General features: G+C 42.5%; 1 protein-coding gene across 8 annotated transcripts in view; it reads right to left on the bottom strand.

Moving 5' to 3' along the window:
- POC1B (POC1 centriolar protein B) overlaps positions 1-16424 on the bottom strand; it is a 95409-nt gene that overhangs the window by 57726 nt on the left and 21259 nt on the right. For all 8 annotated transcript variants that reach the window (XR_007456751.1, XR_007456750.1, XR_007456752.1 and 5 more), the window contains 2 exons: positions 15986-16157; positions 10897-11076 (listed from right to left, as the gene is read on the bottom strand). Coding sequence is in view for 4 of the 8 variants with exons in the window: in XM_049626065.1 (XP_049482022.1) it covers positions 10897-11076; positions 15986-16157 (352 nt within the window). In the remaining 4 variants the exon portion in view is untranslated. The remainder of the gene's footprint in view (positions 1-10896; positions 11077-15985; positions 16158-16424) is intronic.

Consider the following 16424-nt stretch of genomic DNA (forward strand, 5'->3'; position numbering starts at 1 on the left):
TTAGAATACATTTCCAGTTGTGAAGTCACTGCACCAAAGACATCTGATATAGTTTGCAAATTGATTTCTAAAAAGACTATACTAATTTATATTTTAAAAGCATGAATATATTTTCCAATAGACAGCATATCTTAAAAATATTTCTGTGAATTAAAATGTATCATCATAAACGACACTACTCCAAAGAACATAGCTAGTTATTCATCACCTCCTACACGAATAGGCACCATCTCTATGCCACAGAGAATAGGTCGAGGCTCCAAGAACAAACTTATGGTAAGTACTAAGCACAGACAGACACAGAATTTTAATTACTTAAGTCCACGGTGTATGTTTAAAATTCAAATACTAAAGGGAAAAACAATTGCTCTGCTAACCCTCTACATTCATTTCAATACACTGCTCATATATCAGGAGGAAGAGTAGTATCACTTGAACAATTTTTAATGTTTAGTTGTTTAATTCATCTACAAATTTGGTAAATGTATGGTATGCAATAGAAATCCCACTTATATTTTTCCAAACAGAAATCCAGTTGTTTTAACTTTATATTAAACAGTCCATCCAGTTCCCCACTGATTGGAAATATCATCTATCATAAAACATACATGGGTATGCTTCTAGTCTTTCTATGACCTTTTTTTCCTAATATTATACAATTATCACCATATTTTAATTTCTACAATTTTATTTTATTTAAGTTTATTTATTTATTTATTTATTTTGAGAGAGAGAGGGAGAGAGAAAGAGCGCATGCATGTGCACAAGGAGGCGGGGCGGGCAGAGAGAGGGAGCGACAGTATCCCAAACAGACTCCACACTGCCAACACAGAGCCCAATACAGGGTTCGAAATCACAAACCAGGAGATCATGACTTGAGCCAAGATCAAGAGTCAGATGCCCAACCGACTGAGTCACTCAGGCACCCCTAATTTCTATAATTTTATACTGTGGTCTGACAGCTGGTTGGACAAGTTTCTTCTTATTCTCTTTCTTGTCATTTTTTTTTTTGTTGGCTATTCTTACACATTTAACTCACCCATGTGAATTCCGAAACTGGCTTGGTAGGCTCCAATAAATTCCTTTGACAGAAGTTTTAGACAGAGGGATTAATGGTTATCAGACTTATTCTCCTACGATAAACAATCATACAACTGGGCAAAATATATGAAGCAACTGTTTTTAGGCACCGGAGAAGAGACAGCACACGGTTGTGAATCGTGAGAGGCAGATAACGCATACGAGGTGAACACCAAACCTATCCCAGATTTCTACCCGGGAGTATTTTCCAAACCATGGCACAAAGACATAGAGCCCAAGGAGACAGCAGCAGTCCAACTGAGCAGAGGAAACAAAAATCAGAATGTAGAACTGGGCTAAAGGGCTGGAAGTTTGAAGACAGGGTGTGAGAGAGGAGCTATGAAGAGCAGAAACCAAAAAAAATCTGCCTCTGAGGCCCCTTGAGTTTGGTCAAAAACAAAGCTGCTAATGCTCTGGGCAAAAAGGCTTGGCAGAGAACAACCACTGGAGACTATGAGCTGAACAAAGATGCCAGAGGTTACATAGAACTGAGAGATGTTCAAGTTCTGGGCAGATTTTGCGGAATGCTTCAGACATTTGGTGGCAGCCCCAGAAAGGCCACTAGTACTATAGCCCAAGTGTCAAGGCTACTCTAAAACAGTCTAAATCCAAACCTCAAGAGAATCTAGTTGAGCCATCAAAGAGTTAAGTGCTTACCAGAACAAAACTCAACACTTTTTAGAGATGATAGAGTACTTTATGTTCTCAAACACTTAGCAATATTTGGGCACACAATTTTATTTTATTATTATTTTTTTAATATGAAATTTAGTGTCAAATTGGTTTCCATACAAGACCCAGTGTTCCTCCCAAAAAGTGGGCGCACAATTTTTAAAAAATCACATGATATACAAAAAGCAGAGAATCTTGACCTAGATAGGACATAGATGTTAGAATTAGCAGACAAGAACTTTAAACAATTATTATAAATATGTTTAGGATTTAAAGGAAATGATGGACATAATGAAGAAACAAATGGGGAATCTCATCAGAGAAATGGGTAAGCTTACAGTAGATTAGACATTGCTGGAACAGAAACACCAGGGAAGTTGAAGATAGGCCAATAGAAACTATACAAACTGAAGCGCAAAGAGAAAAAAAATTTGAGAAAATAAGCAAAGCCTCAAAAAACTATGGGATGATATCAAGATTCAACATATGTGAATTTGGAATCCCAGAAAAAGATGAGAAAGAAATGAGGGCAGAAAGATATATGAAGAATAAACAAAAATTTACCAAATGTGATAAAAATATCAACCCTTATATCCACATAGCTCCATAAACCATGAGAAAAATATACAAAACCATAGGTAGGCTCATTACAGTCAGATTGCTATAAAAAAAAAAAAAAAGGTGCATTACATATAGGAGAATAACAATAAAAATGACTGCTGCCTTCACATGGAAAAAAAAGAAAAAATGCAAAGCAGAAGACAATGAAAGGACATCCCCTAAGTCCTAAAAGAAAAAGTATCCACTAAATTAGAATTCTACATCTCAGCAAAAATATCATTTAAAAAGGATAAACAGGGCATATCAAAAATAGCTATTTCTCATACAAATGATTGTATAAGAATTTTTGGAAAAATTTTTATCATGTTTGTTGTCTGATTCCAAAGGGCCCATGATTGCCCTTTTTTGTAGTGTTTAGTTTCCATATATGAATAAAACTTATTAAAAAAAAAGAAAAAAGGATAAACAGGAATGCCTGAGTGGCTCAGTTGAGGGTCTTGATTTCAGCTCAGGTCATAATCTCACAGTTTTGAGATCGAGTCCCACATCAGGCTCTGTACTGGGCATGGAGCCTGCTTAAGAGTCTTTCTCTCCCTAACTTGTGCCCTCCCTCTCTCTCAAGATAAGATAAGATAAATCAAAATGGATAAACAAAAAGAGAGAATTCATCACCAGGAAACCCATGCTGCAAGAAATAGTACCTGAAGTTTTTTAGGTTGAAGGGAAATGATACCAGGTGGAAACTTGGATCTATTTACACAAAAGATTAAAGAGCGCTGGAAAAGTATATGAGGGCAAATATAAAGACTTTTTTGTTTCTTATTTAAAAGAAATGAATTGCGAGCTCATACCATATACAGATGTAAAACTGTTAAGAGTTGGGAAATTGGGAGATAAATTTTTGTAAGTTCTGACATTAGAACGTTTATAAGTTCTAATATTATATATAAAACTGCACACATTAATTCAAAAGTAGACTGTGATATATTAAGGATGTAGACTATAACTCCTAGAGGTTACCACTAAACAAAAACCCAAGACAAAGAGTAAAGCTAAAAAGCCCAAAGAGGAGATAAAATGGGATACTAAGAAATAAGCAATCCAAAAGAAAGGGAGAAAGAAATAAACAAATGGGACAAATAGAAAACACAGAGTAAGATGGTAGACTTAAAACTAAGCATAGGAAGAGTTACATAAATATAAATGGGTTAAGCTCTCCAATTAAAAGGCAGAGATTTTCAGACCCAAGTATTTAGAAATAAAGTTACCCTCTGATAGTTAAATACATGAAGTACAGCCAATGGATAAATAGTAGCTACTTGTGGTAGCAACCCCAAACACTGTGTGCAAATGTGCGAAATGACTTGGGAACACAACCTAATTGATGACTCCAGTAAATCTGTAGAAAGAAAAAAAAAAAAATGGAATATCAGGGAGTTAATAGCTGACATGAACTGACACTTTATATTCATTCACTTTAATTTTCACGAAGACTCTATGAGGAAGGTACCTCTTTGTACCCATTTTATAGGAGAGCAGACCAAGCAAGGCTCGGAGAGATTGAGTCGTGTTCCCAGGATCACATGCGAGGGAGCTGTACTACAGGGCACTGCCTCTCTGCTGAATCCAATCAACTGTACTGCAGCACTGGTTACCAGAGAGGAAGCACCGAGCAACCGCCAGAGGCAAGAGCCGTCAGTGTGTCTCCTGCTTGGCCTGGGGGAGGGGGCGCCCGACCAGCTGATCATGCAGTTTCCTTGGCAGGTGTGTGCATGTGGCAGAGATGGCCCCATTGCTCTATTCAAACCTGAGAAAACTGTCCATCAAGATTTTGTTTTTTCAACAAACTTTCTTGCTTTCGCTCCAGGGCCCATCGAGCTCTTGTTCTGACTCTGTCAGTGAAGGAGGAAGGCCCTGACTGAGACAGACAAACATTCTAGTCCCTTTGAAAGTTAGTGTTGTTGTCATAAATAAATAAATTGGCATCTGGCTTATGTTTCAGACTCTCCTAAGTTTATTAAGCATGACTCAGTGCCCCCTGAGCATTCTCACCTCTGAGTAAAAAGTGAAAATGGGCCTTCAGAACTTTGGAAGAAAGTCCTGAACTGGGCTGACCCTAGCAAGGCTAAGTTCTCACAGGAAGCTGCACAAACACTGCAGACTGTCAGCTGGCCTGAGTGGGCCTGAGTGGTCAGTTGGGCCCTCTCAATGCTCCTGTTGTCTAACTACGGTAGCATGAGCCAAGGAAAAAAAGATTACAATAAACACATGAGGAAGAATCTCTAAACATGTTGTAGAGCACACATATGGAAAGTTGCCAAGAAGATGAAATCCTTACCCATTCGATTTAACCAAATTATTTATCAAAGAACATTCCTCCAGAGAGACCTCGGAAGAGTTTCACGTGAATCACTAATGCCAAACAGTAAGAAAAGAACTGATAAAAACAAAAGAACAGAACCACAAGGCACCAGAGAGATAAAGGCATTCCATTAAGAGTAGGCAAGCTCAGTACAAATTTGTCAATCTGAATAGGGATCGGCCGAAACGGAACAACAGTGAAGCCCCATAAACATTCTCCTTCGTAACATGCATGTACAGTCCTCCTACGTTCGATATTAAAAATCCACAGAAATGACTCTTCCTTGAAGAAGCCCCTGGAAAACTCCTACCAAAACTACCTGCACACCCCTCACTGATTCATTCAACCCACATTTTTGCACAACTCCTCTGAGACTTCCCCACCCAATCATGACACTGTGGTGCTTCTCACACCGTCTGACTCTGCCTCACACCCGCCTCATCAGCTCCCTCCCTTCAGAGTCACCTGAGCAGGGATGTCTTCCCTGAGCCGTGTGTAAAAGAGCACCTGCCAACCCCATCACTCTCTACCTTGTGAGTCCACAGTATTTTCCTGCAGGGCACATGTCACTAGTACATTTTTTAATTGTCTATCTCCCTTTGGTAGAAGGAGCTCCACGAGACTGGGAGTTTCGTTTTGCTTTCTATGGTATCTACAGAATTTCGAACAGGGCCTGTCAAGAGAATACAATCTGAACAAAATACTTACAATTCAAAGTCTAACAGGGAAGAGAGACCTAAGCAGACAGGACCTCATAAGCAAGACAATTCAGTGGCATAGAGGACTCGTAGTAAGTGGGGCCTGGGAGAACCGTAAACACTTCCTGGAAGGAGAGCTGCAGAGCCGCATGGGGAAAGGGGTGGTGGATTCGGGGGCATTCCAGGCACAGCGGGCAGCACTTGGAAAAGGCACAGAACACAGCAGAGCATCACACACAGGAGCTCAGTATAGGTGCAAGAAGGGGATGGGGAAGGGGACAAAGACAAAGTTGTGACAGGAAGGCAGAGCACACAAGCCAGGGCAAGCAGTCACCAATAGCTTTAACCTGAGGAACAGTACAACCAGATTTGCATTTCACAAAGGTCTCTTTGGAGGTGGCAGGGCGGGGGGGGGGGGGGGGGGGGGGGGGGGGGAGAATGGGGCAAATCTGAAGTTACGAAGACCATTTAGGAGGTTACTGCAAAAGTGTCTACGAGAGCCCCTGATGCTAAAACTAAGACTGTGGCACTGGGGGTGAAGATAAAACAGACGTCTTGAGTGCACATCACTTTTCCCAAACTCTGTTCTGCTATCAAATCTTACAGAAAGTGCCCCTTAAAAAAAAAAAAAAAAAGTGAGAGAGGGGTGCCTGGATGCCCAGTCGGTTAAGTGCCCGACTTCGGCTCAGGTCACGATCTCACAGTTCGTGAGTTTGTCGCGTCGCACTCTGTGCTGACAGCTCAGAGCCTGGAGCCTGCTTCGGATTCTGTGTCTCCCTCTCTCCCTGCCCCTTCTCTGCTCACACTCTGTCTCTCTTTCTGTCTCTCAAAAATAAATAAACATTAAAAAATTTTTTTAAAGTGAGAGAATTGTTAAGGCTCATTTCACTCACACACACACACACACACACACACAATGTACACACACAAACACATGTTAATAAAACCAGGTATAACTGTATCCAGAAACCATACCATGTAATCAGATAGCAATTCTTTCTTTCTCAAGCTCACAGCTCTGCTGTCCCCTGAATCAGCACCACTCTCAGGTCAACTGTTAGCCAACGGTGTCCCTCAGTAACCACAGGTTTCAAAAAGCCCAAGGGGCGCCTGGCTGGCTCAGTCGGAAGAATACGAGACTCCTGATCTCAGGGTCATGAGTTCGAGCCCCATATGGGGTGCAGAGATTATTAAAATAAATAAATAAACTAAAAAAAAAAAGAAGAAGCTTAAAGTAGCAATCTCAGAGGAAAGGCCTGCTGTTCTAACAAGACTCACTAACTCCTGTAGGAGGGAGATGCCCTGTTCTGGATGGCAAGCCTGAGCTGAATGCCCTCTTCTGGGACTGGAGATCAGGCCACACCAGTACCTATACACATACAGAGGGACTGTAGGGGAGGGCTCAGGGAAAGCTCAGGGAATGCTTGGGTACCGTCACCAGAAAACAGAACAGATGCTAAGCAGACAGAAGTGCAGGGTTCCACCACTGTCTTCTCCTCTCTAATTGATGAGAGGTTTAAAACCAAATGCTGGGCCCTTCCCCAGTTCCTAAGTCTCTCCCTAATGTTACTCAGCGGGAGGTAGGGCAGGCTTGTGGCGTCACACAGTCCTGAACACTGTATTTCTCATCCTCACAACGGTCCAGTTGAGAAGCCTGGTTACCCTCACCTCCCGCTGAGGCTGAGAGCCATGGACTAACTCGCCCGAGGGTAACGATGTGGCAGGCATGTGAATCCTGACCTATCTCACGCCGACCATCTAAAGCAGTCATGCTGTGGGTTGTAAGAGCATTTTACAAAGAGCTCAGGAACGATCATGCTTCTTCCCGATCCCAAGCCCTCCAGTGTCTCCGTGTTACTTGGAGGATGAAGTCCAAAGTCTTTTCAAAACACCCATGGCCCTGAGCCTTCCCCACCTTTCCTCTCCCTCATCCCACTTTACTTCCTGTGCCAGGCAACAGCTGAAAATTTAACATTCCCAGAGCACAAAACATTTTCCCAGGCCACAGAGCTTACTCCTGCTCCTTCCCTCTGTGAGTGGCTGGCCACCAGTCCCCATCTGACGAGACGGCTGCAAGCCTCTTCTTCTCCTGTCCGTCCCTCAGTGCTGGGCCTGCAATGTCCTCCTTGGCGTTTCCTCACACAAGTCCAGTTCAATGCCCCACTGCCCTTACCCTTTGTGCGTCATCTTCCCATAGGAGACATCATTTTATACTTACTTCGTATGTGTTTTGTTTCCATTGAACCATAAAACAGAAAAGCTCCTTGAGGCTAAGACTGCAGTTCTCATTTCTACCTACTTGACACGCAGCACAGATATGTGGTACAAAGCAGGAACAAAAAAAAACCCAAAACAAACAAAAAAGAATAAAAACTTTGAAGGACTGACCAAAAAAAAAAAATAAAAGGAATATTTTGAAGACCAAAATTTTATATTATTGGTGATCTTTTCAACCTTTTATACATTCCTCTGTCTTACAGTAGCAATACCTTTTCTTAGGCATTTTCAAAAACATTTATTTATTTTTATGTTAAATGTTTAAAAAACATTTATTTTAAAAAAACTGGAGAGCGCAAGCAGGGGAGGGGCATAGAGGATCCGAAGCAGACTCTGCACTGACAGTCTGAGAGCAGTGAGTCCGAAGGGGGTGGGGTGGGGTGGAGCTCAAACTCACAAACCGGGAGATCATGACCTGAGCTGAAGTCAGACGCTCAATCGACTGAGCCACCCAGGCGCCCCTTCTTTAGCATTTATATTATACATATATGCTTCGGTACAAGGACAAGGAATAAAATATCTCCTAGAATCTTCTACAGGAAAAATTTTCTCTTATCTGAACAACTTGTCGGGATTCCTTTTTGTTTAAAAACATGAAGACATGTCAGCCACCATCATTCCATCAATCCCTTGGTTGCAGGAAACTCAGGCTAAACCTGCCAAATTTGCACTACCCAAGGTGACATGGTTCTACGTCGAAATGTCTCTTCATTCCCTCTAGTTGTATGGCATTTATTATAAACCACCTTAAATTATTTCAGGAAGAAAACAGACACATAGGGACCCATTGGATAAATAATGGCTATCATTCAATGGTTTTGCTTTTGATGAGCCACCTGATAAAGGTAACAAAAACCAGTGTCTTTGCCAAACATCTCCAGAGTCAGTCCTAGTGGGGGCTAAATAATGACTCCCAGTACTTGGCTTAGCTTTTTGTGCCTCTGTCTGCTCTCTGGGATTGACCCACTAGATGATAGATCTCTGTGTACATCACTTAATAAATAAATACAAGTGATCTGACCAGCCTCTTGGGACCTTCACATATGTCACCTCCTTAGGTGGGAAAAAATTATCAACTCAAGTTATATAATAGCTTTAAAAACAAAACAAGATTGAGATGTCCAATGAGGATGAGGATGATGGTTAAGATTTGTCTAGTGGTTACTCCATGGGAGGCATGATTCTAAATGCTTTATGTATATGTACTCATTTAAATAGCATGACAACTTGTGTGGCAGGTTACTATTATCATCAGCCTAATTTTACAGGTAAGAAAACTAAGGCACTGAGAAGTTAGGTAATTTTCCCAAAGGTCACAGAGCTGGTAAGTGCTGGGGCTGGAATTTTAACCTATATATTTAGGTCCCAGGTCCATGTTCTTGACCACACAGCTATAAGGCATATATAGAAATAATACTTTCTGTATTTCTTTTGGCCAGAGTCAAAAGTAGCTGACAACTCTAGAAGAAGAAAACTATTGGCTAAAAGTAGAACCTTCTGTCTTCTTCTTAGACTCACTACCATAGATTATAATCAGCACCTGAACAATAATGTCCCACTAAGAGCATGATGACAGCAGCACGGGACAGAAGGCAAGACAGAGCGAGGCTCCCACTACCACTCCACCACGTCAGAGCTGAAGATGCCTGGCACATTGTTTCATACAGTGTGCACACGGTCGGCTGGCTGCAGCCTGCACAGATTTCCCCCCAGGGACCACGTCGATGCCAGCCCCCTTCTTTTAAGAGCTGTCCTCTCTGTCCACCACCAGAACACATGGTTGGTATGCCCTCTCACCCCTCAGACTGGGATGACTGGTCTCTGTCAGGTGCCTGGCTAACCTGTGACAACCACAGTATCTTACTCCCTGGTGAAGGGATGGGCACGGGATCCAAGCTGAGAGTTGCCCATAGTTCTTTTCTAACTGGAGGTAGGAGATTTTCCTGTCCAGTCGCAAAGCTATGAGGACTTCGGCTTAGAGCTGGCAGTGACCTCACCACCAGGGCATTTGAGAGAGTAGAGCCGGCATGTAGACAGTCTCTCTCGAGGCCTGCAGCCCCTGGTTCTCTACTCCAAGGTCACCAAACATCAGCCAATTAACAACTTGGAGAGGAGAGAAATAATTTCTTTGGGCTTCTATCACTTTCAAATAGACAAGTTCTAACTTGAACTCTGAAACTCATTTCCTTCAGCTGCAAAACAGGGGAAAAAAACAATAGCCCTAAAAAAAAAATTTTTAAACAATAATAATAAAAAAACCCACACAATAGCCCTACTCTCCCAGGGCAGTTCTGATAGGGAATTATTTTAAGTACTTAGGCGGTGTCTCTTGGAAATAGAAAGGGCTCCATGGCTGTTAGTTGACATTCTAACACAATAGTACTTGTCCCAATAGATTGCCAGATTGTGGAGTCACTCTTAGTTCCTCCTTCCCTGTCACATCCAATGTAACAGCAAGTATGTTGGTTGTATCTGCAAATGGCAGGTGGAATCCGACCACTTCTCGAAATCTCCACTGCCAACGCCCTGGTCCAAGCTGGATTTGAGCTACTGCACACAGCCTCCTAACGACATCCCCTGCTTCTGCCCTGACTTTGACAGCTTTTCTCCGCACAGCAGTCGGAACTATCGCATTAAAATGTTATTCAGAGAGATGCACATGCTCCAGTGGCATCTCCTGTCGCTCAGAACATCCATCAGCTGTTCCCGACCCAGCTGCAGCCTCCCTCCCCGGCGCTCCTGTTCCTTCCCCACACTCTCCTCCACACCAGCCTCCTTGCCGGTCTTCAAACAGCCACCAGCTCCCACCCCAGGGCTTCTGTACTGGTTTCCTCTGAGACAGGCCTTTCCCAAACATATGCAAGCCTCACCCCCTGCCCTCTGTTAGATCTTTGCTTAAAGGCCACCTTGTCTTTGTGAGGCAGTTGCTGTTTAAAATTGCAGCCCTCTTCCAATCCAGCTGTTTTTTTCTCCACGGCACTTACCACCATCTGACCTATTGTCTCATTTTCCTACCTGTTTATTATCTAGCTCCCCTTTCTAGAATGGAAGCTCATGACAGTAGGGGGTTTTGACTGTTTTGCTTACTATTATTCCCAGCACGTGGCAGGCACATGACAAATACTTGCTGAATGAAAGAATGAATGAATTTGTCCTTGATCTCCTTTTCTGGGGGTTGGGAGGTAAACACAGACCATAGCAGGAAAAAGAAAATGCGGAAATCTCATTAGGAAACTTCACACTTACTTGGCACAGCGTACCCAGTGGGTATGTCGGTACAAGGAATACAAGAAACGCTGGCGATACATGTTCCAAACTTTGATAGATTTGTCTTCAGAAGCTGTAGCTAGAAACTGGCCATCGGCTGAAAAGTCTATACTTCGAACTGGAGCTGTATGAGCTTTAAATTCAGAGGATTTTCCTCTCCTGGAAATAAACAGTGTAATATTTATAAAACTTGATTTAGGTATAATCAATATCTAATCAGTATACAGTCTTTGAAACATTTAAAACAGTTTAACTCCTGTAAAAGAACTGATGAAAGTATGAAAAGTTTCTTCATCAACCCTTTTTAAAGCTAGTTTCATTCACTGAAGTCACAACTGATACTTAACAAGAAAAGACCCTCATGGTCCCACCCAGAAATGCACTTGGTGTTTTTGTTTTAATTAGAAGCTACAGAAACAATATTTTGGACAAATCTCTACCATGAATTTTAAGTTCCTGTTGTTCCTCTAGAAATAGCAGTAAACAGTTTAAGAAACCTGCAACCTAGAAAAGCTAAGATCAACTTAGTGAAGGAAGTGTTTTCAAACTGGGGTCACGTGGAAGTTGTGTGGACCGGCAGTCTGGGCTGGGAAGGAAGAGACATCCCTTCTGCCATTTCCCCCTTTACAGAACGTCTCTAGGTAATCTCACTCTCTGACTCACCGGAGTTTCCACCTACCAGCAATGAGAACGCAGACCCCTGGGGCATATCCAAGGCCTTGCTCACCCAGGGCCCAATCTTACACCCACATGCAAAACAAAGGACAAATGGTAACAACTGTATTCCAATTCTCAATACTTTGAAATTTCAGCTGCTGCTGCTGTTTTTTTTTTTTTTTTTTTTTTTTTTCTTGGCTAGGATGGGAAAAGGAGAATAGGAAAAGATGGAGAAAATAATGTGTGGCATTTAAGGAGAAACACCAGAAAAAAAAAAAAAGTTAAAATAGTCAGGGGCAGGCTAGCAGACACCCTGGAGTTCAAAGGTGGCATCTGGGAAATACTACTTGTGTCAGGACTCCAAAGTTCCCCCAGATACTTCACTTTATACTACATCCACTTAGCAATTTTTTTCGCCATTCAGAAAGTTGTATTTATACATAACTGTTTGAAACACATCAGGCAACAGAATTTGCAGAGCCTGGAAATCATACTCAACCACTCTCCCTTCTCCTCCCACATCCAATAGGTCGACAAAACCGATTTAGTGATAGAAATACTGCTATCACTTGCCAGATATCCTTTCAATTCTTCCTCTTCCACATCAGCTCTGCTTACATTCAGATAGATACACCCTACGTATCCTTTACCTAGATTTTTGCGAAAGCCTCTTAACTGGTCTCCCTGCTCTAATCGTTTATCCCCTCCAGTCACCTACATACTGTTCTTATTCCCTCGCTAAAAGCATATTCTAAGCATGTAAATCTCAGTGTAAATGTGTCACGGGCTACCTTCCAAGAAAAGGTACAGTGACCAAGTTCTTCCACAAGGCATCCGGCTGTTACACTGAACTTTGGACTCAGAACAGTCCCAGAGCTTCAAACACACCTCTGGCTTTGCACTTCCTGCTTTTTCTCACCCTGGATTAGTTCCCCCACCCTAACCTCCTTGAGCAACCCAGGCAGGCTTAATTGCTCCTTATCTGCTACATCTATTTTGCTTATTACATTATACAGTACTTAAAAAAAAAATAGACCTCTTTCCCTTCTATTAAGCTGTGAGTTTTTTTGAGGACAGGAATGATGATTTATTTATCCCTATAAGACCAGCACCAAACATTAAAAAAATTAATTAATTTTAAAAAGGGGGGGGTGGGGAACCTGGGTGGCTCAGTCGGTTGGGTGGCCGACTTCAGCTCAGGTCATGATCTTACCACTCATGGGTTTGAGCCCCTCACGGGGCTCTGTGCTGACAGTTCAGAGCCTAGAGCCTGCTTCAGATTCTGTGTCTCCCTCTCTCTCTGTTTCTCTCTCTCTCTCTCTCTCTCTCTCTCTCTCTCAAAAATGAATAAACATTAAAAAAAATTTTTTTAGGGGTGCCTGGGTAGCTCAGTCGGTTGAGCATCTGACTTCAGCTCAGGTCATGATCTCACAGCTCATGTGTTCGAGCCCTGCATCAGGCTCTATGCTGACAGCTCGGAGCCTGGAGCCTGCTTTGGATTCTGTGTCTCCCTCTCTCTCTGCCCTTAACCCACTTGCATTCTGTCTCTGCCTCTCTCAAAAATAAATAAACATTAATTTTTTTTTTTTTTTTTAAAGATCAGCCCCTAGCACAATATCAGGCATATAAAAAAAACTAGATACATTTTGTTGAATTCCACTGGTGAGAGTCACTACTTAAAGGTTACTAGATCCATCCTGGCTTATCCCTCCAGTGGTCTGTAGAAGGCAAAAGTGACCTGGTAATAAATCTCCATCACCTGATATATATTACTCCAGGAAAAACAAAAATTGATATTTAAAGAAATGGGATGGAGCATTCAGAGCCTGGTTCAGTGAGGTTTTAAGGGGAAGTTCTAGGAGTAGCAGTTAGGAGGAGAGTTTGGCCTGAATTCAAGAACACGGCCTAGAGAAAACAAAGACAAGACTGGCATCTGCTGTGACTGGGAAGCCAGGAGACAGTCCACACTCCAGCAACCTATCCTGCTTGCCTTCTTTCTCAGGGGTTTTCTTCTCGGCTACAGCCTAGTCCAACCCCTGGATCCGGTCTCAACCGGATATAAAAACCCACGAAAGGAGTGCCTTGTGTTTGTTGTGCAGCTGTTTAACTGGTTAGCAGTTCCCCACCTTGCCTTGACATTGGCTCTCTGCCTCCCACAAACTTGCCTTCGCTTTCGGCCCAAGTTCTCTGGACTGCCCACTGTGACGAACTCCAGGCCGGAACTGCTTCCACGCTTGCTCCTACTCTTCCTCCTCAGCCTGCCAGTCACCAGCCGTAATGTCTGCACACACAGCTGCCAGCATCCCTCTCATCCCTGTACACACACTGCCCGCCCCCACCTCCCAGGAGGTAGATTCTACCGCTTTCTCCTCCCTCTGAATCTGGGCTGGCTGTGGCTTACTTTGGCCAATAACATGAGGCAGAAGTGACCCCGTGGAAGTTTCAGACCTAGACCTTCAAAGGGCCTAGCAGCTTCCATTTTTACTGTCCTAGAACCCGGCTGGCACATGGTCAGAAGTCCTTATCCTGCTGGAGAGAGGCCACTGGAAGACTGGATGCCCCAGTCAATAACCAGCACCAGGCCCCAGGTACATGAGTGAGGTGCTTAATTAGTTGCATGAGTAAAGCCAACATCAAATGGGGCACAAGAATCACCCAGACAACCCACAAAATTATGAGAAATGACAGTTATTGTATTAAGCTAAGTTTTGAGGATTGTTAAACCGCAATAAGTGATATACCAGCTTCCATCCCACTGCCACAATCCACGATTGCCCTGGCCCCGTGTGATTTGATTTAGAAAGAGGAAACAGAGACATCTCCATAAGCCTAACTGTCGCACTGGGATCAGCCACTACAAATAATGACTCAGTGTGCTTTTGGCTCATCTACCCTTGTACAGTTTGTTCACTGAGAGTTCCTAGAATTAGTACTGGGAGCCTGAAGTTGTGATGTGCTGAAGACAGCAAAACCACTAGCCCTAAATCCCCAAAGTTAAGGATTTTAGAAAACATTTTCCCTTTTGGACCCCAAACCAGTCTCCCTCCCTCCTAGTTCCCTTCTACATTGCCACCACAGTGTCATTACGACATGTCACTTCTCTTCAGTAGTTTGTGCTACCATTAGGGTGATGTTCAGATTTCTCAGCATGGAGATTCTCTTGGGTGGTGGCAAAAAAAAAAAAAAAAAAAGTGTCCACTGCCATGAAGATGCCCCATGAACTTTCATTTGGGAGTGCCTGAGCCTGTTCAGTCACATACCACAAATCAAATCCTGCCACAAAAGACCCAAGGAAAATGCTCAAATGCTTATTCTCTAAGATATTTACTGGGGGATATGATATGATGTGTGGGATTTGTTCTAAAAATAATCTAGCTAAAAAGGGGGGCGGGGAGGATGGGTGAAACAACTGATAGCTGTTGGATCTGGTTGATGAGTATGAGGGAAGGGAGTGTTGTGCTATTTGTTCTATGTTCATGTGTGTTTGAAAACATATAATTAAGAGTTCAAAAAAAAAGTTCAAAAGCTTTTTAAAATATCATGGCTCCATAATGGCTTAAAATAGACAAGCTATCAGCTAGGATTTAAAAAGCCTCGTATAGAGAGATTTGTCATAATGATTTGTCAAATCAGATTTAAACATCTTTCAGAAACTTTCTTCAGCAAGAAAACTCCAGAGCCCAATAATGAATTATATGCATCAAAGAATAGTTCTGGCACAGGGATTAATAGAGATCCAAAGGCCCACGGAAGATCCACAAACTGGCAATAGTAGATTAATAAACTATAAAATTTCAGTTACATATGTAATTGTGTATCTCTCTGGGGAGATAATGTGAAGGTTACATCAGATTTATAAAAGGGATTGATAACCATTCCCCTGCCAAAAAAACAAAAACAAAAAAAACCTAAAGCATATTTCCATGGTTAGAAATAGGTTTCGGGGCGCCTGGGTGGTGCAGTCGGTTAAGCGTCCGACTTCAGCCAGGTCACGATCTCGCAGTCTGTGAGTTCGAGCCCCGCATCAGGCTCTGGGCTGATGGCTCAGAGCCTGGAGCCTGTTTCCGATTCTGTGTCTCCCTCTCTCTCTGTCCCTCCCCCGTTCATGCTCTGTCTCTCTCTGTCCCAAAAATAAATAAACATTGAAAAAAAAAATTATAAAAAAAAAAAAAAAAAAGAAATAGGTTTCAAATAGAAGAGATAATTCAGAGTTAAAGATGAGGAAAAAATGGTATGAAACAGTTTGCTAACTTTATGACGAGGGCAGTACATCTTGCGTGTGACTCAGACTAAGAACAGCGCAGGCAACTGGGGGTTCAGGCATTCTAGATCAGTGCAGAAGGAACAGCCAGGCTTATTTTCTTTCACATGCCTAAATCCAGAGTATATCAGGTTACTTTGTTTCTCTTACTTATCAGGAATCCAGAGTCTAATGGTTCTGTCTCTTGAAGCAGATGCCAGTAAGTTTCCAAGTGGGGAAAACTGCACGCTGGTTACCACATCCTTGTGACCCACATATCTGAAAGCTCTAGCTTGTGGCTTGCAATTCCATAGCATGAGGAACGTATCCCAAGAAGCAGTAGCTATGAAGAAAGAGAAGAACAAACCACTGATTGTTAAAATGTGAATGTAGGCACGTCTCATTACAATGGAACAGGATATCTAGTAACACGATGTCCAGGTAACAGAGGGGCTGGAGGTTTTTAAGCCTGACCAGGTCATGGAAAAAAATATTTTTTAAAGTAACTCAAAGCTACATCACTAATGTGCAAGCTTGGCTGTGTTCTATGCAGCCACAAGTCAGGATTACTGGTCCCTGCATCTGGCTGGAGCTCAATGACTATTTACTA

This window comes from Panthera uncia, chromosome B4, assembly GCF_023721935.1.
Source record: "Panthera uncia isolate 11264 chromosome B4, Puncia_PCG_1.0, whole genome shotgun sequence".
NCBI classification, from domain to species: Eukaryota; Metazoa; Chordata; class Mammalia; order Carnivora; family Felidae; genus Panthera; species Panthera uncia.